The sequence below is a fragment of the Balaenoptera acutorostrata genome, chromosome 1 (assembly GCF_949987535.1).
Source record: "Balaenoptera acutorostrata chromosome 1, mBalAcu1.1, whole genome shotgun sequence".
Lineage (NCBI taxonomy): Eukaryota > Metazoa > Chordata > Mammalia > Artiodactyla > Balaenopteridae > Balaenoptera > Balaenoptera acutorostrata.
In genome coordinates this window covers 84,271,923-84,299,651 of record NC_080064.1, presented here as the reverse complement: position 1 = coordinate 84,299,651, position 27,729 = coordinate 84,271,923, and the positions used below count along the sequence as shown (strand labels likewise).

Below are 27,729 nucleotides of genomic sequence, written 5' to 3'. Positions count from 1 at the left end.
AGGTCAGACCAACAGGCGTGGGAAGCTGCTAGGTATGGGAGGAAGAAGCAGGTGTCGGAGGACGGGCCCCCTTTCTCAGGCAGAGGGGCCCCAAGGCTGCTCCTGGTGCTTCCCGCAGCGGGTGGAAGGGTCCTGCCCGCCACCTGCGCCCACTGGGCCTGGAGGCGGGGAGGAGGCAGAAGGAGGCGGCGGGTCGGCGGCGGGCCAGCAGTGGTGGGTTTCCCTCCTCTCCGCCGGCCCCCGAGCGAATGCCTGTAAGTTGACGCGAACTCCGGGCCGCTGGGAAGCCCCCGGGCGCGGGGGCAGGGCCGGCTCCCATCGCGGGGCTGGCCTCCGCCTGCGCTGCCCTGTCGGCCGGGCCGGGAGGAGGGGCAGTCTCGCCGCGGGCCTGTATGGCGTGAGGGCGGGGACGGGGTCCAGGGACCCGCGCGGGGAGGGAGCGCCGCGCCCGCCGCCCTTCAATTGGCCGCGCCGCCCCCTCGCGGGAGAGGCGGGAGGAGGAGGCCCTCCATTGGTCGGGCTAGTCGGCCAATCCCTGAAGGTCCGGAGGAGGCAGTGGGGGGCAGTTCGTGCGGGACTCTGGAGCCGACCGGGAGGCTCTGCGGGACCTCGTCCGAGTGAGTAGCCGAGGCACCGCCCGCGTCCTGCCGCCGAGTCCGGGCGATTCCTGCGCCGCCCAGGGGAGCGAGCTCCGAGCATCTTGTGGTGCGGCCACTTCTCGGGGCCAGGAGCGGGGAAGCCGAGTGCGAGAAACCTCCGGACCAGAGCTCAGCCTCTTCCCGCCGACCGACTCATCATGACCCACTTCAACAAGGGCCCTTCCTATGGGCTCTCGGCCGAAGTCAAGAACAAGGTACGCCTGGGCAAGGGTGGGGCAGGACCCCGGGGCCAGAGGTGGGATGCAGGGCGCCGCCCAGGGGACCCTGGGACGGGGGTGGCGTGGGCCGCGCTTCGCCCAGTGCGCCTTGTTTCTGGCGGGCTTCGCGGAGAGGAGATGTCGGGGCGGCGCGAGAGTCGCCGCGCGTCCCCGACCTGTCCCCGACTCCAAGCACCGGCTCCCGGGCTCTCTTCTGGCTTTGTTCCAGCGCCGCGGGCCGGGACTGGCGGCGGGCGGTGGGTTCCCGGGCTCCTGGAATCCCGCAGCGCCTGCCTTCGGCTCCAGGAGCGGGTCTGCGGCTGCAGGACGCACCCTTCCGGGAAGGGGGCGCTCCTGCGTGGTCATTCGCCCTTAGGTGGGGTCAGTCCGCGCGGCTGGGGACCCAGCGAGCAGCCTCCGCCACCCGCTCCGGCCCGGGCTCCTGGCCGCCCCTGAACCTTTTCTTACTCCAAACCCCAGGCCGAATTCAAGTGTGTGAGTAAAGTTAGGCGGTTACGTGGCCAAACTGGGTCCCCCATTGTTCCTCGCCTCTTCCCGGGTGGGAGACCGCTGAGCATCCCACGCACGGACCTCTGGGACCACCGGAAGAACGGGAGCCGTCCAGAACCCTTCACGGTTGTCGAATACCGGTGCCAATTGCTGCTGCTTCTGCGGGAAGCGGAGACAAAGCCTGAGTGCGCCGTTTTGGGAATATCTGCTGTAGACTTGAGATTTATTTTTATAAAACACTGAGAAGTTTGTAGTACGTTAGACTTCAACGATATCAAGGAAATCTTCGTGGGTTGCTTTTGTTAGGGTTTATTTGCTGAGGCGGGCTGTAGTTTGGAGTGATTGGGCTTTGGTAACCTCGGTTCTGCCACTTTGCCCAGCATAAGAATGCGTTGGGTTTATCTTTAGTACTTTCGGTCTGGGAAAGAGATGAGAGGCGTCCCCCTCCCCAAATCCTCTCCTTCCTTCCTCCCTCCCTGCATTCCAAGCCCATGACATCAGGGGTTTCTGGGGGGAGAGAGCAGCCAATCGGCGCGGAACTGCGCACAGAACGCTCATTGTCTCCTTTCTGCTGTTCTGGCCAAAGCGCCACAAAGGAGGGCTGCTGTGGTTTAATTCCCATTAACCTCCCGGGAGCCGAAGCATGTCAGGATTGCCACCGCACCGTCCTACCGCTTGTAGAATTCACTGGCATTGTCAGAGTTGTAACATCCCAGCGTTGGGGGTGTACGCGCTGTGGAGTGAATTATGTAGAGTCCATGAAGCGCACCATTGTCACACCCCACGGGAGAATTGTGGTTCTTCTCACCCCGTTATATAGTCTCCAGATCATATTGTAATTCAGTTGTTAATAAGTTCTAAACAATCTCTGAAGCAAAGAGTTTATTTTAGTCTATGTATCCAGAATTGAAATTTAGATCTTTTACCTTGTCAAGTGTGTTGCCCATTTTAGAAAACGATTTTCTGAACATTTTTGTAAAGAACAGAAAAGTGAGTGGTTTATGTATGATTGATTACAAACCCCACCAATTGAAAACTTGCAGAATATTGTTCCGTTCTTTCCAAGGTTTGCAAGGGGAGCTTTAGGAATCCTTTCAGAGGACTCAGCATGTCCAAACTGCTGGATGTGATACCCTGGCCTGGCTTGTGCACATTAATTTTAATTCGCCCTTGTGATTCTTGGCTGGCAACAGTTGAGTCTCTACCTTTTGCATTGTAAATGAGGTACTGATAACTTTGGCAGTCCTTCTAGAGACTTACTTTTCTTGGACGTTAATATCCATGTTAATTTCTTTTGGCTGACTAATGAAGCAACTTCTGCCCTTTGCCTACTTATCATTGAGCAGACTGAAGGAAATGCGTGGACTGAGGCTAGATCATTGTAATTATTATACGTTTTTAAAAATAGTAAAACCTCAGCTTTCAGAACCTTTGGAAAGTTAAACTTTAGGTTTATATAACTGTGAGTTTATCCCTTTAAGCATCAAACCATCCTTAATAACCCCTTTCATTTATATGGCCCTTTCATACAGTATTCTTTCATAGGAAGTCTTTTATATATATATATATATATAAATTTATTTATTTATTTTTGGCTGCATTGGGTCTTCGTTGCTGCGCGCGCTTTCTCTAGTTGTGGCGAGTGGGGGCTACTCTTCGTTGCGGTGCGCGGGCTTCTCATTGCGGTGGCTTCTCTTGTTGCGGGCACAGCTCTAGGCTCGCCGTCTTCAGTAGTTGTGGCTTGCGGGCACTAGAGCGCAGGCTCAGTAGCTGAGGCGCACCGGCTTAGTTGCTCCGCGGCATGTGGGATCTTCCCCGACCAGGGCTCGAACCCATGTCCTCTGCTTTGGCAGGCGGATTGTCAACCACTGCGCCACCAGTGAAGCCCCATAGGAAGTCTTTTGATCTCAGCAGTAGAGCAGCCCTCTGAGGTGGGTAGGATTCCTGGGATTATCCAACATCATTTACAGATCAGGATGCTGAAGCTCAGAAAGATGGGATTTGCTCAAGATCACAGAATTCTAAATTCTTAGAATATTCTAAGAATTTTAACTCTAATGTTCTGCTAGATGTCACTATTGTCCACCCTCCTCCCCGCTATTTTTGCTGTTCACCTGTCAGTTCCTGGCATCATGATTATTCATTTAATGCTGTTTTAATCTCTTCTGGGCTTGGAAATCAAATATCCATGTTTGCTAGTCCTTTGTATGAGATACTGCATTTCAATTGAGGGCTCAGAACCACCTGATTGAGTGGGTCTATGGAACATGATCTTTGTCATTGCTTGGTTTGCACACCTTTTGATTTCTTCTTGCTTTTTCTTTATGTATTGCATAACTGATACGTTGCTTAAATATTAATTTTTTTTCTTAAAACCTCATTAACAAAGTGGGGGGAGATAGTGTGGAATGGACCTTGGAGTGATGCAGATGTGGGTTCTAATCCCCCTTCTGCCACTTACTGCCTTGAATGATGGTGGGCAAATTATTTGGTATCCGCCAGGGCTGGGGGAGAGACACACGAGACTCATTTGCCCTTCAGGTAGATCTTGGGGGTCTGCCAGCCTGCGGGGGCTTCCTTCAGGCCCGCCTTCCGCCAGATGCGCCTCGGGTCTCTCTCGAACCTCATCTGCTTCTGTTTCAGGCGTCCCTAGTCCCTGTCCTAGTTTCCTAATCAGTAAAATGGGGGAAGTGATAGTTACCACCTCTAAACTCTGCATTGTTGAGATGTGTCTGGCTTGCAGTAAGTACTCAATGAGTATGTTGTGGCTATTAGTTCTTAGTAATAGAAAACTAGTATTGGTATTATATTTCTTAGACTTGTATGTCACTGCCTCTTTAAGTATTCCATTTATATTAAAAAAGCCTTTGGTCTTTTTATATTTGAATTGAGGAAGTATTTGATCTTAGATAGTTTTAATTAGTAAAATTTCAGGGAAAAGTCAGTAAATTTAAGACACTTGTTTGATAAGATAATAATACCTGGTAGAACATACAGACTTACTTTTTTTTAATAGGCAAGAAGATGTTTGAAAACAACCTAAAAAAAGTAGAATCCTTCAGCCTGCGATATAATCAATATGTCTCTAATGACAAGAAAAGGATCATAACTTGCAATCTACCAAGACTATAATGGAGTAGAAGGTCCGGAATATAGAAACTGGTGTAGATAGTTCAGTGAGGGATGGAAACACTCGTAAAGTAGTAAGGTCTTACATGTATCATACAGGTTACGCCAGGCCCTTGACTGCATCTTGGGGACCAAAGGTAAATACCTCTGTGCCTTATAAGCCATGGAAACATGACAGGTCCCAAAAGGAAGCACAGCATTTCCTGACACTTGGCTCTGAACAAGATGTTGGAGTCGGGTACTTTCTTGTAGAGCTGAGGATGCAGTGAAGCATACCCGCACCAGTCTTAGAGCACGTGGTGCCGGGAGCTTTCTTACGGGTCTCAGGGAACGTGGAGGAAATTAGTTGCGGGGCGGGAGTGGGTGGAGCTGAAATGATCTTACCTGGGCATGTTTCTTGGGAGGAGTCTAACTGAGATACTAAGAAGAATGGAATTGGAATGCACATTCTAACAGTTTCTGCTCCCAGGGAGTGTCTGATTTGAGCAAAGTAGCTTCTCACAAAATCTTGGTTTCAAAATGGTATCCCTCAACAGATAAAAACCATTTTGGAAGGCTTATTACTAAAATTGTAAGTCATTGAAGAGTAGGTTAAACAATCATATAGTAATAATTAAATAGGACCAAATGTCCCATGAGGCCATGCCGGCCTACCAGCCCAGTGCCACTTGGACAACCGGTTTGCTCTGCGGATCAGAGTAACCCCAGGGTGTCTGTGGACTCCTGTTGTAAACTGTGTCCGAAGGTGGTCTGCCTTGTTTTCTGCTAGAGGAACAGAATCATGGTAAAAATGTATTGATGGGTTTAGCTTTAGCTTTTTTTTTTTTTTAACTTTACAGTTCAGAAATAGGTTTTTTAAGATTTTTTTTTTCATGTGGACCATTTTTAAAGTCTTTATTGAATTTGTTACAACATTGCTTTTTTAAAAATTAATTTATTTATTTTTGGCTGCGTTGGGTCTTCTCTAGTTGTGGCGAGCGGCGGGGGGGTGCTACGCTTCATTGTGGTGCGCAGGCTTCTCATTGCAGTGGCTTCTCTTGTTGTGAAGCACCAGCTCTAGGCGTGCAGGCTCAGTAGTTGTGGCTCGCGGGCTGTAGAGCACAGGCTCAGTAGTTGTGGTGCATGGGCTTAGTTGCTCTGCGGCATGTGGGATCTTCTCAGACCAGGGCTTGAACCTGTGTCCCCTGCATTGGCAGGCGGATTCTTAACCACTGCGCCACCAGGGAAGTCCCTGCTTCTGTTTTAGTTTTGGTTTTTTGGCTGCGAGGCATTTGGTATCTTAGTTCCCTGACCAGGGATCAAACCCGCACCTCCTGCATTGGAAGGTGAAGGAAGTCTTAACCACTGGACCGCCAGGGAAGTCCCCAGAAATAGGTTTTTAATTCAGAACTTTTTGTTTATTGTTTCTTTCCACCAGCGATAAGATCTCCATCTTATTCACTGATGAGATATATCAAGATCTATATTTTAGAATATAGCGCATAGTAGATGCCCAATAAATATTTGCACATAGTAGATGCCCAATAAATATTTGCTGATTTCATTAATTTACCCATCAGGAATAGATTTTACCATCTCTAGAAACTGGAAAGTAACCATGTTTGACAAGTCTGTGTAAAGGAATTCTGTGGTGCAAGTGTGATGTTTTTGAAGGACATGGTGATTTTTTTTTTTTTTAAACTTTGGATTTATTTATTTATTTACGGCTGTGTTGGGTCTTCGTTTCTGTGCGAGGGCCTTCTCCCGCTGCAGCAAGTGGGGGCCACTCTTCATCGCGGTGCGCGGGCCTCTCATTATCGCGGCCTCTCTTGTTGCGGAGCACAGGCTCCAGACGCGCAGGCTCAGTAGTTGTGGCTCACGGGCCTAGTTGCTCCGCGGCATGTGGGATCTTCCCAGACCAGGGCTCGAACCCGCGTCCCCTGCATTGGCAGGCAGATTCTCAACCACCGCGCCACCAGGGAAGCCCGACATGGTGATTTTTATAGTTTGCTTTTCTTGAGCAATTTCTTTTATTAGTTAATATTACACTGAAAACTTAGCAGTAAGATAATTCCTTCTTTGTTGCTGAAGTTCTTTCTTAGACTCCCAGATTAGGGAGGAACAGTAGAGGCCCCTTCTGATGTGCCGTTGTGGTTGGCCTGCTTTTTTGGTTTGTTTTCCTGTCTTGACCAAAACAGTTAAAGAAATAGACAGTTTGCTGAATTGAGAAGAGGTACCATGCTACCTCTTTAAAAATGCTCAGACTTATTTACTCTGGAATAGTAATGGGGATCATTATCAAGCTCGCTATCCTGTGATCTACAGCTTGTTACACTCTTTCCTTTGTCTGCCTCTGTTCTTTAAGATTCCAAAAATAAGCTTGACAATGAAGACCTTGCTGCTACCATCATCAAGCAGAGGCATAGCCTCTATTTCCCTATGCCTTTTCCCCTTCCAGGTGGAATCATGAGGTTAGTGAGTGTCTTCTTTTCACTTAACAGTATATCGGGAACCACAGTTAATATTATCTGTTACATTAAAAAAAATTTTTAAAAAGAAGAAGAAGAAGAAGCACAATTGGATGGTTTTGGTTTTTCAGCCAATTATGACCATTATATCTAAGAGAGAGAGGAAATGTTTATTTCTCATCTCAATATGACTAGGTGGTGGAAAGGAGCTTGTTCTTAGAATTTTCCGCAAGTTTCATTTTCTTCTAGGCATTAGCCTTCTATAGCATATACCACGTGCATTGGCTTTCCTTAACTCTGAACTCATAGCCATGGTGGGCTCTTAGCTATTATTCATATGTACTTGCGCTCAAGTTTTTGTTAAGGGTTTTTTGAGCCTGGGGTTGATCCACACTGTTTGTGGGGCCTGAAGCTTATATAGTTTAGGGTTTATCATTACAAAAAGTACAAAAGAATTCTGCACATTTTATGAAAACATGACCATGGGAATCTTTGTGAACTTGAAGATGTCGGGTAGGTCCCCTCTAGGTTCCTCTCAGTGAGAAAGTAGAACCTGGTGGCCTTGGAGACTGACTGGGTTGTAATCTTGGTTCTGCCTCTTACCCTGTGACTTTGGGCAAATAACCTGTCTGTGTCTCATCTGTAAAATGAGGATATGCTAGTACCTACCTCTATAGGGTTTTGGGGAGAAATAAGCAAGATAGACAATCCACGTAACGTGTTTCAAATAATGCTTAGAACCAAAAGTACACATTATGTAAATGTTAGCAATTGTTCCATTTTGCTCTGCTGGGTAGGTTCAGTCCCGTGTTCTCCTGATTTATCTTCTAGATTTTGAGATTATCGCCAGGACTTGGACATTCAGGCACGAATGTGTTTGTATCTGAATGAGGCTTCTGGCAAATAGAGGACCACAGAGCCAAGCAGTACCTCTCGATTTCGCTTCTGTGTCAGGACTCTGATCTGCCCCCAGAGTCCTGGTCCAGGCCTCCTCCCCCGGCAGCCTGTGATGCACTACTGCATTGAAATCCCGGGGTCTCTCTCCCTGTTCTCACTCTGTCCACATTGCCCACAGGGCCACGGACTTCTGTGTAGAGCTAGAGGCCTTGTTTTCTGGGCGTGCCATTACTTGGGTTTTTCTTCCTAAGAAGTCGATTTCTGTTAGACAAGACACATCTTTCATTTCTTGGTTCAGACAGGGCTCGTATTCCTCCACAGTGGGCTGATAAACATATTTACCCTGTAGTGTTGTCACTGGAGGCCTTCACTTTTAAATGGTCTTTGGAAGGATCTACCTAGACCTGTGTGAAGCAAGTCCATGAGTAGAGAAGCCTAATTCCTAGCTTTCCCCCTGGGTGGTAGGGAGGGGACCTCTTCAACATCTTCCTTCCTCCCAGGACCAGGAAGCTTCAGGGTGTGAGCCCGGGCACTGTTGGGCGGGCACATCCGCTGTGGGAAGGCTAGGAATTAGGGATGTGAGTGCAGAGAAAAGAGAAGGCCCTCTGGGCTGGGAAGGACTCTTCTGGGCAAGTCATAAGCTAGGCATTTATGGCCCTTTTCCTCTCTTCCCCCACACATTTTCTAGGGGATCCTAGCTGCTGAGTGGTGGCTAGGCATGCTGGCTATGATATCACTGTTGTTTCTTCTCTCCCCTTCTCAAATGTTTGCATACTAATCTTTCTTTATTATCTCAAGCCTCTCTGCCTGCTTAGCGCTGCAGAAGGCTCTACAAATGGATAGAGAGAGTGCTTTATCATTGCAGTTTTCCTTCCTTCCTTTCGTTTCACGTGGGAGGAAATAGAGAAAATAATCAATACCATGTGTAGTGAGTCTCTCATAATTCAAACATGTGATTCTACTTTGGATGCAAAAATAGCAACAGCATTCATACTTCTAATCGAGTATAGAAATTATACTTATATTTAATAGCATATTTTGAGCTTGTTGGAGTCCTTAGCCCTTAGCAGCTGAGCTGGAACCTTAGGGCTGCTCTTCAGAGTCCGCACACAGCCAGATCTCTCCCCCTGAATGGACATGCATTTGTCTCTTCTTTTCCCTTTCTTCAGAGGCCTGGATGTTGAATAAACCCCCATCCCCCAACCTCACCTCGGCCACACACACAAACACAGGCGTGGGCTTTGCCAGCCAGGCTTTCGTTCCTAAATTTCTTCCTCTCTGGGCTTCGTTTTTCCATTTTCTTTTTCTCCTTTCAGTGACAACTGTGCTATTGACATCCTCTTCTGCAGTCGGTCTTAACAGCATTTTCTAAAACATGCATGCGGTAGGAAGCTACTTTTTATAGGGGCCAGGGGAAGAATTAAAGTCTGAGGCATCTCTGCCAAATCTCTTACTGTGAACTTTTGAACCATGCTGGCAACGCCCTTTGAGACTACAGATTCCGGGGCTGGTTTGAATCAAAGCCGCAGCAAGTTCACGGTGTATCGATCTGCTACAGCGATGGTGGTGGTGGTTACTTTTGGTTGCACTCTCATTTCTCCATGAGTTGGAAGGACTTTATGTTAAGCCACAGTGTCTAAGCCACCACCCTGTTCCTGGTTCTTGGTTCTCTGTCTGCAAGCGGCGTAGTTGCCCGTGCTATGTTCTCTGTGTATAGCTTAGAGTTCCTATCTCAGTTTGGTTAGAGGGGTGGGAGAGGGAGAACGTCCAGTGGTGGAAAAGCCTTAGACTTTGGAGAAAGACCTGGGTCCGAATCCCTGCTGAGCCCATGACCACGGACAAGTCATCTCTGCATGAAGATGATGCATCTACCTTGGGATGCCAACCTTCCTTGCCTATGAGAACCTCTTCTCTTTTTTGATCCTTATTTTGTGAATGAAATATTTGTCAAGAAGAATGCAAACTGTACCAAAATATAAAAGTAAAGAAGTGAAAGTATCCTGCATCCCTTAGCCCCACCCAACTGCTTGTACAACTTTAAATATCATTTTAACATTTTAGAAAGTGAATTATAGTTTATTGTGTGGATTTCCGCTATGTATTTATTCATTACTTCCCTACTGGTGGATATTGCCTTAAAAAGTACTTGTGTGGAAAAGTGTGTAAGTTTTGACCTAACATTTAAATGTGTTTGCAGGTATTACCAACTTGCTGTCTAAACAGTTGTATAGTTCCCACCAATGGTTCAGAAGAGAAGGAAGATCTCCTCTTGATGTTAAGAACAAATAAAATTATCAAAGCAGCCTTGTCAAAATTCAAGTCACTTGCTTTAGTTCTTTATTTTCAAGTCTTGAGTCAGTGACATTTGTGACCCCTACGCCATCTGTCACCCCCACCAGACTCAAGTGGGAGTTGGCAATGAGATGAGGCCAAAGAATGGGGCGAGGGCACCTCTTATAAATTATGTGATGAGATAATTTTTTAAATAGAAAGCTCAGACAGCATCAAAATGATCTCTTATCAAAATAGCTATCAAATAGTAGTATCAAGTAAGTGGTTTTTATGGTATATTGGATTTGAAAGAGGAAATCTTTCTAGTATCTGGACAGAAGTGGCCAGCAAAGTGTAGATAGAAGGTTAGGGGTGGACATTTATTGAGTTCTTAAGATTTATGTAAATTAAGTCATTGATTCTTCTCAGCACCTTCTGATGGAAGCGCTATTAATGATCTCTGATTTACTGCTGAGGAAACTGAGGCATGGTGGAGATGGAATTCTAAACAGAGCATTCACTTTCCAGAGACCACACCCCTAACCATTTTAATTTGAGGCCAAAACTCGGGGAATCGGCATCTTTCAGGGGAGGAGGAGAAGGCAGACCAGAGAGGGAAGCTCCAGGTCCTTTAACAAGAAGCCAGGGGGAAGAGAGACGGGAGGGGGCCGCAGGAGTGCTGCAGAGAGGCCAGGAAGAGGAAACAGGCCACTGGACTTGGCCACAGAGAGATCACTGGTGACCGTTTAAGAGATCGTTTTCAGTAGAGCAAATTTCCGGTGGGGGTTAGGAAGGAGTACTAAGTGAGGAAATGGAGAGGTTTGTCTTGAAATAAAAGAGAAACAGGACAGTGTTTGAGGTTGGCAGCAGGTTCAAAGATGCGCTTGTTTCAGACAAGATAGGGGGTAGTCTGTGCCCACTGATGGACCAAATAAAGGAAGGGCTCAGTACACATGGTGGGTGGGAGCAAAGCAGCAAAGAAGCTTCTTCGCCATGAAAAGCTGGGAAAGGAAAAGGAAAAGGACCAGGAAAACAGAACTGAGGTGGATAAGACATCCCCTTTTCTGTTGCAAGTGCTGTGTTCCTCTTCTCATGGAACCACTGATGTATGATGGCGTATGCAGCCAGGAGTAAGAGGAGAGTGTCCAGGCCAAGGCCTGCTCGTGGAATACACTGTTGATTCAGTTGCTTCTCTCCGCTGAGTCCTGCTGGGGCCCCTTTGCAGCCTGGGTACTGCTCTCTCCTCAGTCCCTCGGCCCTTGACCTGGAAAGGATGCGAAGCTGGGCTTATTTTGTTCTTTGTGCTTGGGTGTCCCCTAGCAAGCCTTCATGACACAATGTCCAGGGGACCTTGGTGTTGCGGTGCAGCACTCTGATGGAGGGTGCGGTGCTTCCAGAGGAACTCACTTCCTCCCCGCGTTTCTGTGCTCTCAGATGACATTACAATCAGGTAAAATGTGGAGTTAGTTTTTACTGTTGAGATGTGGAGAGTGCCATGGACCTCACTGAAATTTCACACCCTCTAGTTTTCATTGGGGAGAAAACGGCAGTGATATCTAGCACAGTTAATACCTCTGTAAGACTCCCGTGAAATCTCTCTAACCAGCATCTATCCTACATTTAAAAGGAGGTGTTTCAACTCTGTTCTTCGCTGGTTGGATAAAGCCATCTCTCCAGTGGGCAGACTCAGCTGTAGTAAGCAGAAGAGGATCCCCAAGAGGAGCTCCAGATGTACTGAAAGCTGACTGAGATGCTGGGATCTGTTCCTCCTTGGCCTCCTTTCCACCCTCGTCTCATCAGTAGTTCAGAGTCAGGGGGCAATGTGTGTTTTGACTCTGTTCTGGGGTAGACAGCTGGGAGCACTTGGATGAATGTGGCCAGTGGTCTGGGAGCAGAAAGGGTTTCCCAGTTCCAGAGAGATGAGTTTACGGCTGACACTTGGGACAGTGGGGGTGGATTTCATGCCTTCTTCCTCAGGTCATAATGGACTTCGAGACTCAGCCTATGAAGCAGACTTGCCAAGTAATCGATGAGGAATGAATAGACATTCCCAAGCTGCAAAAAAGCTACTGCCATGATATTCCTTGTAATTATGGAAAAAGAAAGGAAGATTTTTCAGTGCTATTCACATGCCCAACTCAGATTATTTAGGAGGCATCTAGAGTCCTGCTGAGGAGACAAGTGTTGAAAACCTGGATAGCAGCAAAAAATCTGGATACCTGCAAATACTGTGATGAGTGAGGTGTAGACCCTTAAATATTCTAGAGGTGAGGCAAAGCAAACAAAAACTTGAAGAGCATCTCTGTTTTTCTTTATCTCTGGGGGCTTTTGTTAAGATCCCCTTTCAGCAAGATCTCTACAGTGACATAAAATTCAAGACCCAGCCGGCCTCCTTCCCGAGTGAGAGGATGTCCTCCAGCAAGCTTTCTCATGGGTCTCCTTCCCACCCTTGCTGCATTGGTGCACGTGCTCTCTCCACTCCTGCGTGCCTCTCTGGTCAGCTCCCTAGGATTTCTGCGTTTTTATCCGTGGTCTGCCCTATGTGTGGCATTCAGAATTTCTGTATGACTTCCAGCTAAATAGTTAGATGGTACTAAGCTGTTTCTCCTGCCCCCAAAGTCCCTTCTAGGCCATATGTAGCCATTCCTGGCTGACCAGTCTCTCACGATAGGCTGTGTATGATTCTCCTAATCTTTTCTCCACCCAGTTTGCTCCTTCTCAAAACTGATGCCAGTTTGTAAATGTCCCCTTTTAGAGTGTGGCCCACAGAATTGACTACCAGGGTCAGTGGGATTATTAACTAGCTCCTTTGTTTGACTACAAAGCACTAACTCATTCTGTTTTGATCAATGTCATCACCTGGTGAGGTGGTTCGAAGGAGGATTCCAGTCCTTGCTTTGGCAAGTTGATTTCGGAGTCTAGAGGTGACTAATTGCCTAAGATTTTATAGTTCACATACTCCTCGCACACCTGTTTCACTTAAATAATCCCTTCCTTGATTACCTCATGAGGCTGTTTCCATCGAACAAATAAGATGAGCAGTAGTATTTTATAAATAATTGTAGACCTGTGCAGACCAAGATAGCATTAGCTTTTTTAGGCTCACTGAGTAAGCATTACTAGTTAGTTCTAGAACTTTGGACAGGATTTTACATGTATCTTGAAGAATTTGTTTATTAAGCTAGGATCTTTCTGAATCTGAATTTTGTTTCTTTTTAACTATTCCCAATTTATTTTTTATTAGTTTATTAAGTATGCCCAATAGTTTCAAATTGTTAGCTAGCAGAACAGAAGAGCACAGATGTAAATCTAAGCCTCCGGGTACACATCCCTGGGAGCTCCTCCTCCCTTGACGTAGGTCAGCACAGTGGGCATGGTTGTTCCTTCTGACCAGGCCCTACTTCTAGGGTTACGAAACTGGACTTCAGGAGTGCCATAGACATAAGGGGCTTTTATCAGAAAGTAAAACAGATATGTCCCTAGTGATCCATCTAAGATGAGATCTAGGCGACGTGACGCCCATAAAAAGCAAGCATTCAAATGCAGATGCCTTTCCGTAACAAGAGAGATCTTTAGATCTGTGGCATTTCCCTAGTCTGGTAATACTATCGGTAAATAAAAAATCATTTACTGAGTACCCACTATGGGTCAGGCATGGGCTCTAGGGGTAGAAAGATGAATGAAGCCTGTTTTGACCTCAAGAAGACATAGGCAGGTGTTCTTGGATATGCCTCGCATAGCTACCCTGGCTCCCGGTGATGACCGCCCTGCCCCTCCGAGTGCACACCCTCTCTCTGTAGTCCACTCGAGCGTGACAGCCGGGTTCTTCAGCCTGTAGTGGAGACACCCTTGACTGCGGGTGGGAGTGGGCAGGAGTGGGCCCCCCTCTAGGTTCCTGTCACTACTGTCTGCCAAGATTTCTCACATGGTGAGCTATTCAGTGGGCACATCTTTATTAAATCATTATTTCTGAGTCTAGATTTTTCTGGGAATCCAGCCTCTATGATTACTTCCTCATTGTTTAAGTTTCAACTTTCAAAATCCACCTTTAACTATGTATGTTCTAAGCTTTGTAGTCTGATGGTCATTTTCTAGATAGAGAAGACAAAGTCGACCTTCTATTGTTTCTGCATTTTTCCTACCATTTGTTAGTTCTAGTATTCGCTTTAGGCACTGGACCAACTCCTCTTAAGTTATTTTAACATCTTTCATTTCTTGTCAGCTTCACAGTATTCATACGTTGAGTCATAGTATCTTTGTATTTATTTGACTATATGTGTTTGGAGGGAAAGATCTGTGCTGTTGCCATATGCTGATACCTTGATCTGAAGATCTGGCTGTACCTCTCAGAGAAGGGCCAAAATTTAAAATGCCCTCAGACGTCACTCTGGTTTACCCCAGGCAGATGTGATTTTCCCTAGTTTTGGAATATATAGTAATTTCCTCTCAAATATTTAGTAAGTTCATGCCGTAGAATGAGTCTCAGATTCTATCGTGAACTTGAAGAAGGCACGCAATCTACCTTGACATCAATGTAAAGTGATTTTCTCTAGAATTCCTACTCCCTACTCCCCATAAAATACAAACCCACTTTTAATTTTTTAAATTAAAAATTTTTTTTTCCAGTTTAAAGAAAAAATATATATTAAAAATACAATTGCTCTCTGATCCCATTCTTTCTTCCTGTAGAAATTGCTGTCTTACATTTGGTATTTATCATTCCCACAGGATCTGATTTTAATCCAGTGTTTAAAGTTGATGATAGTAGACTGAACATTTGTACTAGCTACTTCTTTTTTATTTTCTTTAATTTTATACTTTTTATTTTTATTATTTAAAAAGTTAAAAAAACTTGTACAATATTTAAAGGTTCCTTTCCGCTTACAGTTTTTACAAAATATTGGCTGTATTCCCCATGTTGTACAATACATCCTTGAGCCTGTCTTACACCCAGTAGTTTGTACCTCCCACCCCCAACCCCTAAATTGCCCCCCCCCATAACTACTAGTTCTCTATGTCTGTGAGTCTGCTTCCTTTTTGACAAACTCACTTAAAAAAAAAAAGTTACTTCATCCCTTTCACCAGCAGTAAGTAATCTGGAAGAGAATGAGAATTTGCAAACACAGGCAGGAAGGAGAGTGGAGATGTGTGGTGACGGAAATGGACGGTGGGGATGGGCAGTATCTGAGGTGAGCCTGTCTGTGGTGGAATGCTCTGTTTGAATTGTAGACGGTAAAGGGAACAGGTTGCAGTGGGGTTTGGGTCATACCAGTACTCAAGCTGATATGAATGGCAAGTGTTAATTCTGAGGTGTGTCAGGCACTGAGATGGGCTTCCTCCTCACAATGGCCCTGGAAGGAAGGAGACAACTTGCAAGAAATGAGGTCACCAGGGTTAAGTTACTTACTTATGTCACTCTGGAACTGGGAACACAGTTTTTGGAAGTTTTTGAAGTTTGACTTCACAGCATGTGATCTTTGGTCTGTTGTATCCCCAGCGTGAATACTTAAAAATTTGCAAAGGTATTTTACATGTTTGGAGGATCTGTTGGGGGAAGGGTTTAAGGTAGGTCAACCCTGTTAAAGCCTGTTCATTCTCTTGCATGAGATATCAACAAGGACAAGTCATAAAGCAAAAGAAGGGAAGCGGCATCTTGATGTTTCAGATGGAAATTTACTGTTCGTTTCTTGTCTGAGTCTGTGGTGGTCCCAGTCTTTCTGGTCTCCCCTTATTTTAAATACCCTACTTTATTCTTTTTTTGACGAATGTCTTAACACACCTTATTTAATATTTGTCTCTTTCCACTAGAATGTCAGTTTTTTTTTTTTTATAAATTTATTTATTTATTTATTTTTGGCTGTGTTGGGTCTTCGTTTCTGTGCGAGGGCTTTCTCTAGTTGCAGCAAGCGGGGGCCACTCTTCATCGCGGTGCGCGGGCCTCTTACTATCGCGGCCTCTCTTGTTGCGGAGCACAGGCTCCGGACGCACGCAGGCTCAGTAGTTGTGGCTCACGGGCCTAGTTGCTCCGCGGCATGTGGGATCTTCCCAGACCAGGGCTCGAACCCGTGTCCCCTGCATTAGCAGGCAGATTCTCAACCACTGTGCCACTGGGGAAGCCCTAGAATGTCAGCTTTTAGGACAGAGACTTTGCCTTTGAACCATGCCTGTTACAAAGTGGCCATTTGAATGAAGGACAAAAGGAAGGAGTAATGCAGAAAGAAGTTGAAGGAAGAATCCAAGACACACAAGGATCGCTTGAAAGAGAGGGAAGCTGACACTGAATATGATTTTACTTAGAGAGTTTGGGGTAATGCTGGATTATTCTGGTGGCTCAAAATGGCATCTAGTGAGAGTTCAGGCACGACTGACATTTGGGGGACACTCTTGTAACCACCAGAGACAGTAACCTGTCTGTCTGCTTCAGGTTTTAACGACTGATGGGATAAAAAATGTACTGTGGGAAGGAATATAGAGGAAAGACATGTCTTAATTCTTTAGCAGATTCTACAATATCCTGGGTATAAGCCGGCTGTCAGACAGTTCTCGTACATATATGATCATCACTCTGCCTCATGCAGGTACAGCCCCATCTTTCTACTAAATTGCGTCTTGACCAAATGCTCCATAGAACAGTGTGGAACAGCACTGTTTGGGTCAGTTTGTGGAAATGTTTTAGAAGCTCGGTTTCCCTCATTACTCAGTATCCCCTCTTAGGGATTCTGCGAGGGAAACTTCTCAGACTTCAGTGCCAGGAAGGGCTGGGCAATTCTTAACAGCCAGAAGGAGCGGGCTTTTATCTGATCTAGTGTCTCCCTTTACTGCTAGGAAGTTTGGGCCCTCAGAGCTTGTGTTGTTGAAGGGGATCTTTTTCTAGTGCTGTTCTGTACACGATTCACTATAAGACATGTGCATGTGGTCTGGAAGAAGACTTGGCAGACAGGACAGGAGCTTACTTCTGGGGAGGTGGGAAAGGGAGTAGGATTTGGAGGAGGGGTGAAGAGAGACCTGTACTTTTTTACTCTGTCTAGTGTTTCTCAACTTTGTTTTCCGCATCTCTTTCCCAAAGAGTCTTTTTAGACGTTTTTCCTAATTGCCTCCCGACCTCCACCAAATTTAAAACAAAGGAACAGAGTTTGTTGGGGAGGGTCACAAATTATTGTAATATCTAAGGTGGTTTTCACTCCCTTGGGAGGAGGTATCACCCCCCCCCCCGCCACTGAGAACGCATGCTCTACATACTTATACCTGTTTAATTTTTTTAAAACAAGTGCTGTGGGACTTCCCTGGTGGCACAGTGGTTGAGAGTCCACCTGCCAATGCAGGGGACACGGGTTCGAGCCCTGGTCCAGGAAGACCCCACATGTCACAGAGCAACTAAGCCCGTGCGCCACAACTACTGAAGCCCACGCGCCACAACTACTGAAGCCCGCGCGCCTAGAGCCTGTGCTCCGCAACAAGAGAAGCCACTGCAATGAGAAGCCCGCGCGCCGCAACAAAGAGCCCCTGCTCACCGCAACTAGAGAAAGCCCACGCACAGCAACGAAGACCCAACGCAGCCAAAAATAAATAAAATAAATAAATTTATTTTAAAAAAAAGAGGTCCTCAACAGGTGGCCTAAAAAAAATAAATAAAAATAAACAAGTGCTATTTTAGAAATCCAGAAGAAAGGCCTTTGTACTGGAGGGTGACTCCAGACTGGTGCTCTTAGCTGCTCTGAGGAGAATGCAGGGACAGCAGAGGCTGCAGCCACTCTGGGCACGGGCCCTGGGCTCAGAAGCACTGGATGGCAGGAGGATGGTCAATCCCATCAGATGCCCTAGAGGCTTTTTTCTCCGTCTTCATTTCTTTGCTTTTTGATTGTATTTGGGGTGGGGGGGGGCGTTTGGTGAGCTTTAGCGAGAAGCCTCTAGCAGGTGTTCTCAGTGACCGTACAAAAGTCATTTGCAAATGTGTCTTGATGTGAGAAGAGTTGGGAGGCCCCGCTGCAGAGAATTCGTGGGTGTTTAGGCAAGGAGGCAGGGCCGTGTGAGGAACAAGGGGCTGCTGTGGACTTGAACGCACCAGGCAGAAATTCTGAAATCCGCTTAGGAAGGTCAAATAAAATAAATCTTAAAGAATAGTAAAGAAGTGAATGTTTATAAACAACTTGGAGGAGTGATTTTTAAACAGACTGGAGTGAAATTTCCATGAGGTATTAATGAGATAAGATTAAGTAATTTTTGAAGCTAACTTTCTTGTTCTGAGAAGGAAATACCAGCATTTACTTCCTGCCTGATGTTCAGTAATTAAGGCTTTTTAGATGAAAATAGTAAATAAAGTTTATTGGCCAAAGCTTACATTTATTTTTAATTGCTCTCAGTACCTTGATTTTAAAAGATGTGTATAACAAACAATTTAAAAATAACCTGTGTAGTTAAAGAATATATAATTATATTAGCTTGGGTTGTATTCTAGTATACTTTTAAAGGAAACTTATGATTTCTGTATCCTATGGGGCAGAGCTGCAGGCCAGAAGCTAAGAGACAACTTGAAATAGATTTTTTCCCTAGATGATTTTGAAGAATTTTTTTCTTTTTTAATTTTGAACTTAAAAAAAAAAGACACATTCCTAAATCTTGAATTCTGTTTAGCTGACGTGACTTCAGAAAGCTCATTTATTAGCAGTATTTGGGTAGAAAAATCCTTGCTGCTCCTTCACTTAAAGGAAAACTCTAAGTCAAAACCAATAGTTATATGATGTGGAAGCATACCTAGTTTTCATTTTTAGTTTATCACCTGGGCTCTTGGCTTTGCATGTACATGCTTAAGAATTTTTTCTGTGCAGGTGCTATTACCTTAAGTCTCAGAGACTGAGTCAGTGAGCCACCCAGAGCCCCACATGTAACTAGTCAGAGTCAGGGTTTGAACCTGGGTTCATTTGAGTCCAGTCCTTGATTTTTCTTTCATCATTCCCTTGATTAGAACAGTGAACAGAGGAGATGAAAATTCTCCCTGGCGTTCCTACTCGGATATTTCATGTTAGATCTGTAATCACTCTGTGGTTTGGGGCACGGCACCGAACCTGTCAGAAACATTTTGAACAAAGGAAACATAAATAGGCTTTTATGTTTTTTTTGGTTGAATAAAAATGGGTCTCGTTTGGTTGAGAATTACCACCACCACTAACCACCACCCCCCAAGAAAGACAAAGCTCCTCCAACATTAACTTCCAACTCTACATTTGAAAAAATGAAGAGAAAGAATTTCTTTACAATTTTTGCTGATTGACCAAGTTATTTAACACACAGCTTAGAATGGGAGGAGACCTAGTGCCCTTATGCAGCCAGCCTTCCTGTCGTACAGACAGGAACTGGTTCGGAAGTGAGACGAATGAACCGGTGTCCCATAGCAAGATGGGGGGAGCCAGGCCCTAGCCAAGGCAGAGCCCCTCCTACCCTAGCATATTGTGTTTCTTTAGATTTATTGAAATGCATCTCCTAGTTGAGAGTGCTTTGCTTTTGAAAAAAATTCAACTCACTCTTAGATATTGCTTTTCATAGCTGATGCTTAAGGAGTACTACTTCCTACTTTTCTTCCTTACCTGTGCCTTTCTGTTTCCCCCTACCCCCAAATTCATATAGAGAGAATTTCTTTTTCTAGCCACCTAGAACAAGACTCCAGTGTGAAAATATAGCCGTCTTAAAATTTTTCTAATCTATTATTTATCCGTTTTCTAAAGGTGCCGTGTGTAAGTGGATGTGTTTGATGTATTGAGGAGGTACATTATCCAGGACTGTTGTCTGGGGTGTAACAGGAACGATGGCTTCCCTCCTGTGCACCAGAGGCTGCGTGTCCCTGTGGCAGAAGCTTCGCGCGTTACTACCTCCTCGTTCCCTGTCCACACAGTCAGATGCCAGTGTACCTCAAACTGGCAGGAAGTCAGAATAGATGTGCGATTTTCAGGGGTTGGGGATCCCGGGAGCAGGAAATTAACACATTAACATTTGCCTGAGCTCTCTCATAAACTAACCTCCAAGCCAAAACTTGATCCAGGAAACACTGCACAGTGTTAGTTATCTTAACATGAAAATATAAACGCATTGAATTTCCATTTGTGATGCTGGTTAACTAAATCTACAGCTTAAATAAATTATCCATTCTTCAAAGGTGTAGACCCATTTCTCTAACTTGGAAAGCAGTGCACACGGTGAGGACTTGCTGTCTCCTTAAATGACACAGCACTTAGTGAAGTCATTTGCCCTCTGGTGAAGCAGAGGCCCCTCCTCCACACTTGGTGGGGGGCAGGGGGAAGGTTTCCTCTGTGACTGGGGTAGACTGGAACTTGGAGGGCCTCTCCATGACGAAAATGTCCTCATGCCATCTTATTTCTTTCGGTAATTAAACCTAATCGTGTGTTACAGAGGCAAACATTTCTACTGATTATTTCCATTTCCAGCAACGCGGCAGCTGACTCCTAAGCTCACCGTGATTACCATCCCCCTGGGCATTGCCTGTGTGTTGTTGGCACTTTCACCTGTGCTAATGAGAAGAAAAATGACACATAATCTTTCCTTCTTCCCAGGTGTGTTCTTCTCCCTAAAAACTCTGATTGATAAGGACTGACCCTGGGACAAGGAATAGCATAAGAACTTGAGCATGTGATCTTTAACAGTACTTACACTGTATTATTATTCTTTTAATTGAGGTTTATGGTCTTATTATGAAGGGATCTTTCAAAACCTGTGTTTAGCAGGTATTTTTAGCATGTATGATAGTAAAGCATCTGTGTTGGTAATGTTGCCTTTATCGTAGAATTCTGTAAGTAAAGAGTTAACAACTTTTAACTTTATTAAATGTTTGGGTGTTAGATGCAATGCTGGGTAGGTACTAAGGGTCCAAAAGTGAATCAAATGCTTTTCCTTCCTGTGAGGAGTCTTAATATGATACAGACTATACATAAGCAGAATTTCAGTATTCTAGTGTAAGTACAATGATTATTACAAGGAAAGCGCGCGCGCGCGCATGTGTGTGTGTAGGGTGCAGTGTGTATTTGGCTGAATAGAAGGCATAGAAACACCAGAGCTTTCCGGGCAACAAAACTATTAGACTGGTAGGTATCGCAATACTGTGTAAAATCGTTGGATGTATCAGAATCCTGCCGGTCTCACTCCCTGTCACTCTGTTTTGGAATGTGGTAACCGATGACTTAATCTTTAACATTTCCTGTGGCTGGTGCCGTATTGTCATACACTATTAGCCCCTGTCACTTCCTGTGTGTCACAAATGGGAATCTGTTTTATCTTGATCCATATTTTCTCCCCCTCAGCCCCAGCTTCCCGCCATGTGTTGTTCAAAATTTGTATGACACCTCCTTAACCAAAAACTTTTATTAGTTACTCAAGCTGTAATGGTTAGGTTCGCCAGTGAACTCCAATGAGTGTAATTTACTGCAGGTCACAGCTGTGGTCTTAATGGATAATTAAAGCAGAAGAAGCCAGCAGTTTTGGGTGCTTTAGTGAAACTTCTAAAGTTAGTTAACTTGTGTTTCAGATTGCTTCCAAGTATGATCATCAGGCAGAAGAAGATCTTCGCAATTGGATAGAAGAGGTGACCGGCATGAGCATTGGCACCAACTTTCAGCTGGGCCTAAAAGATGGCATAATCCTCTGCGAGTGAGTTTTGGTCCTGATGTGGCCCCTCTTCCAGTCCTTTCCACGGGCCTCTGTCTTGCCCACCTTGCCAATCCAGGGTGTCAAACCTTGATATTCTGCACATGTTTTTAATGCTTTCCTTTACAGATGTCAGAAGAACCAACTTTACATTCCAGTCCTTGTTTGTTGTTCCAATAAATATGGTATCACTTATGCTTTTCTTTTCAGACTCATAAACAAGCTACAGCCAGGCTCAGTGAAGAAGGTCAATGAGTCCTCATTAAACTGGCCTCAGGTAACAGCCAAACCAGCAACCCCCGATTCCAGTCGGTTACTCTTTATGCAGTGAGAACTTGATAACAATTTTAAAATAGACATTTTAGCAGAAATTTGTGCACATGACTATATTGTTTTTTACAGTGTTATTTTTAATGTTTCCGTAATTACTTACAATTAGTTCTGTGACTATTAGATGTTTAGCTTAGAAGTTTTCCTATTATGTATTTAGTCTGTATACTCTCAGAGAGGATTTGACACAGCTTACACAGAGAAATACAACCTATGGTCTAGGTCCTAGAACATAGGATAAATGAAGGAAAAAGCAAGGAATTTAACATAACAACTAAGGGTTGACTGTAGAGCACTGTATTAAGCATAGTCTTAGTTCATGAATGTGTATGATAAAGTAAAATTGGATATTTTGTCTTGAGCATATGCTTTGAGTTATGAGGATAAACACTTAGTAACCACACATTTTTTTAATTAAAATTTAAACATAATAAATTGTGCATTAATTTAATTTTGTACTTTTTGACAAAGAAAATTCCAGCCCTGGATAGGTCAGACACAGAATTCTTTAAAACATGTAAGCAAGATCTTGACTTTAAAGAACTGAAAAAACTTGACTGCTTAAAAATATTAAAAAGATCATTATGTGACCAACTATGAAAATACTCTTCCTTTTCCAGAGAGAGCTACGCTTACCACGTCTCTGGTTGAGAATCCTTGCCAAGTAGCTTTCTGCCTGGCATCATGTACCTAGTCATATAAAGCCTTAGAATTCTTAGATAACATGAATGTCAGTATTTAGCTCCAAAAGTTGTATGCTTTTTTTTCTTTATAGTTGGAGAATATTGGCAACTTTATCAAAGCTATTCAGGCTTATGGTATGAAGCCACATGACATATTTGAAGCAAATGATCTTTTTGAGAATGGAAACATGACCCAGGTTCAGACTACGCTGGTGGCCCTAGCAGGTCTGGTACGTATACGTCTTTAATGACTGGTTAAAAAATCCCCCACTATGTTGGTGATTAATTGCATCTTTGCTCTCATAGGAGTTCAGACTAGGCAGGGAGGAGGCTGTTTCTTCCGTAATTATTAGCTTTGTGGAAAGGCTGCCGACATCAGCTGCCTAGTACTGGATAGCTTAATCAGAATACTCACATTTCAGAGGGCTGGGGTGTTTTTGAATGGCTTTGGATGTGTTTTTACCCCTAGCTTGGGTCTTAACAAATGAAACCTTCATCTATGGACAGTACCATTTCTTTGTTGTTCCTTCTGTAAAACTCTGTTGGCAGAATCACTAGTTAGTGTGCATATTTCTGTCTAGGCTAAAACAAAAGGATTCCATACAACCATTGACATTGGAGTTAAGTACGCAGAAAAACAAACAAGACGTTTCGATGAAGGAAAATTAAAAGCTGGCCAAAGTGTAATTGGTTTGCAGGTAAGTAATGTGGTATTGCATATCAGTTACTTATTCAATGTCATTAATTCTTACCATGCAAAGCATCTCTCATAAGTAAGGAACAGATAGATATACTATAGTGTATATTTTGGGATGGACCTGTGGTGTATACATACAATTTATGTCCATTTAAAGCCCATGAGACGATGATGGTTTTAGAAGAAACGTCAGGCGTGCCATCTGACTTAGTAATTGTTTCTCCAGGAAATGATTTTTTTCCCTAATTACGTTGTCCTATTTTTTTAAGAAAATATACTTTATAAATTCCTAAATGTTATTGACCAAATGAAGCAATTTTAGAAAACCTCAATAGCAAAGTCATTTTTTTACCCTAGTAAAGCATGATTTATTAGTCCTGCGGAATACTTTGTTCAGGTATTTTTTTCCCTTCATGTTGTTCCCCTGCAGAGTGTCACAAAAACACCACTGTTAAATGGCTAATATGCTAAGAAGGGCTTTACTGTCTGATACCTGCTGGATACGGTGCCTCACTGTGGACTCAGTCTACATGAGTTGGATTTATTTATTTATTTCAGCTTTATCAGGGTATAATTGACATATGGATTTATTTTTATACAGTACAAAATCATGTCAGTGGCGAGAAACTGGAAACCTGAATTTCCAGACAGTAATCAGTTGTTTAAATTGTGAGAGCTCCATAAAAGGAACTAGTAATGAAGAAAATGATATACAAGAGTTCAAAGATTAAGGAGAACAAATCAGGTCATAAAATATTGGGTTGGCTAAAAAGTTTGTTTGGGGTTTTTCAGAAGATGTTACGAAAAACCCAAATGAACTTCTTGGCCAACCCAATACTATAGAGTCAGTGTGATCCCAATTTTATTTTTTAAATGAACATGCATATTTTTGTATGTATATGTGTATCTGGATATGTACACAGAAACAAGCTAAAAAAGCTAGATGGTTATACACAGATCTTTACAGTGAATGTCTAAATGGTAGGATTTCAATGATTTTTTTCCCCTCCCTTCCTTTTTGCTTATATGTGTGTTTTTTTTTTATCTTCTCCAGTGACAGGTTTGAGTTGTAGTAATAAAGTTTTCCTTTAATAAATCTTGTTTTTTAAGGAAAAAAGACCAGCAGTAGAAATGTGTCCCCAACCAGTAGAACAAGGTGTACTGGTTGGTCCTGAAGCTGTGTTATTCTCAGTGGGGAATAAAAGTTAATTATTATTCCTCTGAATATTGCTAAGTTCAGATTCTTCATTCTGCCCCTCTCTGACTCTGTCTAGTGACATGAGAATTAGAGGAATAAAATGTGGTTCTTTTCCCATTAAAATGTGGGTGATTTTAATGAAACTTAATCCCTTGCTAAGCTGCCAGAGAAGACACCTGGCATTTACTGTCACATTTTATGCAAAATATGTTTGGAGTAGAAAAGTATGTTGTTTAGCCAAAGATTGCTCTGTCCCTTTAAATGGCTGAAGCAGGTACCCATAAATTTGGTTATTTGTGCTAAAGAGGGCAGGGGAAAGAGTTGGAGAGGAAATTATTCATAATTCTACCACTGTAATAACTTTTTGTGTGTCTGTCCTCTTTCTATGTGCATGTTTGTATCTGATGAATTATGTTGTGAGGCTTTATATCCAGTGAAGTTTTTGAAATTTTTCTTTTTAAAGTGAGCACCTTGAAATTTATTTGTAAAAGCATAGATTTTGTATCTAGTTGACTGCAACCTCAGCATTGGAAGGGACTTGTCAATTGCATCCCTTCTAAGAAATCTTTTCAGTAGAACAAAGTTTTGTTTGTGTCATATATATATAGTTGACTTCTGATAATTAGTGATTTTATTTTTAACTTAAAAGATGGGAACCAACAAATGCGCCAGCCAAGCAGGTATGACAGCCTATGGGACTAGGAGGCATCTTTATGATCCCAAAATGCAAACTGACAAACCTTTTGATCAGACCACGATTAGTCTGCAGATGGGCACCAACAAAGGAGCCAGCCAGGTAAGCAATACCTTTTTGTACTTGTTTCAAAGAGTACAAAAAGGCTATTTAGATTCACACTTACCTTATTCTTATTAACTGAGTCCAAAGCGGTTATTTTTTGTACGATATATATATATTCCTTCGGGAAAGTAAGATTTGCTGAGAAAGCAAAAGAATCAAAGGGCCTTTTCTGTAGCCACACAAGTATGGTGTGGCCCATGGCTTTTATTGGCAGTTAGAACAGCTGGCCTTTCTACCTAACCAGAAGAAAAAGATACGTTTATTACAGTATTCTTGCTCCAAATCCAAGTGAATTGCTCATTCTAATGCTTCTTTTATTTTTAAAGAAGCCCTCAACTAATTTGGTGGGTAAAATTATCTGGTGTTTTACAAAGAACTCTAGCTAGCATCATGGTAAATGTGTGAATCTAAGGAGATGGAAATACAGCATGGTGAGAATGCTAGTATCCTACCACCACACAAGATGGAAGTATTTCCTGTGAAGAATAAATAGATCACCAGCACCTCGCAAGGCGGTGTGCACATAACCATATCAGAGCGGGACATGTCTTACATCCAACAAGAGTGGGGATAAAGTTTGAAAAAGCTTTTCGTCATGACCTCATGAGGTGTGGTGTTGTTACCCTTTATGGAATATGTCCTGCCACATGGGGCACTGTCTCAGAGCTGCCACTCAGGTTTGCTTTTTTATCGATTAAATCTGAAAGCATGTGCTTGGTTGGCGTAAGTGGAGAAATGAGGTGAGTTACAGTACTCTGAAAAGGAGGGGAGTAGTTGTTCTGAAATAGCTGGCTCTTTGGTGTCTCAGAGCCTTCTGAAAGACTCAAGTCCTTAAGGACTGCTCAGCATAATTTTTGTTGAATGTATTACAGACTTTTGAAATTGGTATCCTGGATAGCGTGTATGGTCATAATAGGCATTCAGATGTAGCTTTCAGGTATGCCAGCATTATGCTTTGTTTTTATATTCGTTATGTCCAATCTTCTTATTCCAAAGTAGGTAGTATTGTCTCCATTTTGCATATGAGAAACCTAAAACTAAAAGTAAGTTAACTTGTTTGAGGCCACATAGCAGTTTTATAGCAGAGCAAGGATTTGAAGGAAGGGCTGACCTTAGCTCGAAAAGCCAGTGAATATTGCTTTGTAAGACAGTCAGCATCAGGATATTTCGGTGAGCTAGCTTTACCCCTGAACCAAATGGAAGTTATTAGTGTTCACATTCGATGGGAATTTCATAATTTATAAAATGCAAAAAACAAGAATAGATTTTACCTGCTGTTTTAACTTTTATACTATGTTTTAATACCAGGCGGGGATGTTAGCACCGGGTACCCGAAGAGACATCTACGATCAGAAGCTAACATTACAACCCGTGGACAACTCGACAATTTCTCTACAGATGGGTACCAACAAAGTCGCTTCCCAGAAAGGAATGAGTGTGTACGGGCTTGGGCGGCAAGTATATGACCCCAAATACTGTGCTGCTCCCACAGAACCTGTCATTCACAATGGAAGCCAAGGAACCGGAACAAATGGGTCGGAAATCAGTGATAGTGATTATCAGGCAGAATACCCAGATGAATACCATGGCGAGTACCAAGATGACTACCCCAGAGATTACCAATATGGAGACCAAGGCATTGATTATTAGATTCACAGAGGAGCTCAGTATTTAGCCCGTTGTTTTTATCCAGTGAGAACCAAGGTAGCCTTGAGTAATTTTTATCTTGTCTTCCTAAAACACTATTATGCTTATTGTACCTAAAGGAAATACTGCCTTACATACATTCCTTTTTCCTTTTTCTGCCTCTTCCCTAAATAGTTGCCTTTTAGTGCTGTAACAGTTAAATCCTACAGCATAACCAATAACTCGCGTATGAAGTAAAAAGGAATACTGTGAAAGGGGAGTACTCTTGTACAGTCAATTCTTTTATTAAAGATCTATGCATTTTTACAATCCTCTACTTAAAGTGGTATTTTCAAACAATAGGAAGCTTTTTTTTTACAGTTTAGTATCTGGTTTCTACATGGAAGACTAAACTCATGCTTATAGCTAAATGTGGTCTTTGCCAACTAAATTTAAGATGCAGCATTTTAGAAATTTATATATCAATGTTTCTACAGTATTGTTTGCTAATTTTTAAATAAAGTCCTGATCAGTGTGCATTTGTGATTATATGTGTACTCATTTTTACCTAAGCCGACAAGATCTTTTCCGAGTGGTGTTTTGAAAGGAGCGTGTACAAAGCTGGCCTGCAGACATC

The 27,729-nt window shown here is 43.5% G+C and overlaps 2 protein-coding genes across 5 annotated transcripts in view; one reads left to right on the top strand and one right to left on the bottom strand.

Moving 5' to 3' along the window:
- The first annotated feature begins 444 nt into the window (after positions 1-444).
- On the top strand, positions 445-27,631 carry CNN3 (calponin 3). The gene is made up of 7 exons (XM_007169567.2): positions 445-853; positions 21,641-21,762; positions 21,970-22,036; positions 22,865-23,002; positions 23,354-23,470; positions 25,317-25,463; positions 26,775-27,631. Exons 1-7 carry the CDS (start codon positions 797-799, stop codon positions 27,114-27,116), a joined length of 990 nt encoding a protein of 329 aa, XP_007169629.1. The 5' UTR covers positions 445-796; the 3' UTR covers positions 27,117-27,631.
- The window catches only part of SLC44A3 (solute carrier family 44 member 3), a 94,067-nt gene continuing 85,423 nt past the window's right edge, over positions 19,086-27,729 (bottom strand). For all 4 annotated transcript variants that reach the window (XM_057530527.1, XM_057530537.1, XM_057530542.1 and 1 more), the window contains exon 16: positions 19,086-19,172. The gene's annotated coding sequence lies outside the window, so the exon portion shown is untranslated. The remainder of the gene's footprint in view (positions 19,173-27,729) is intronic.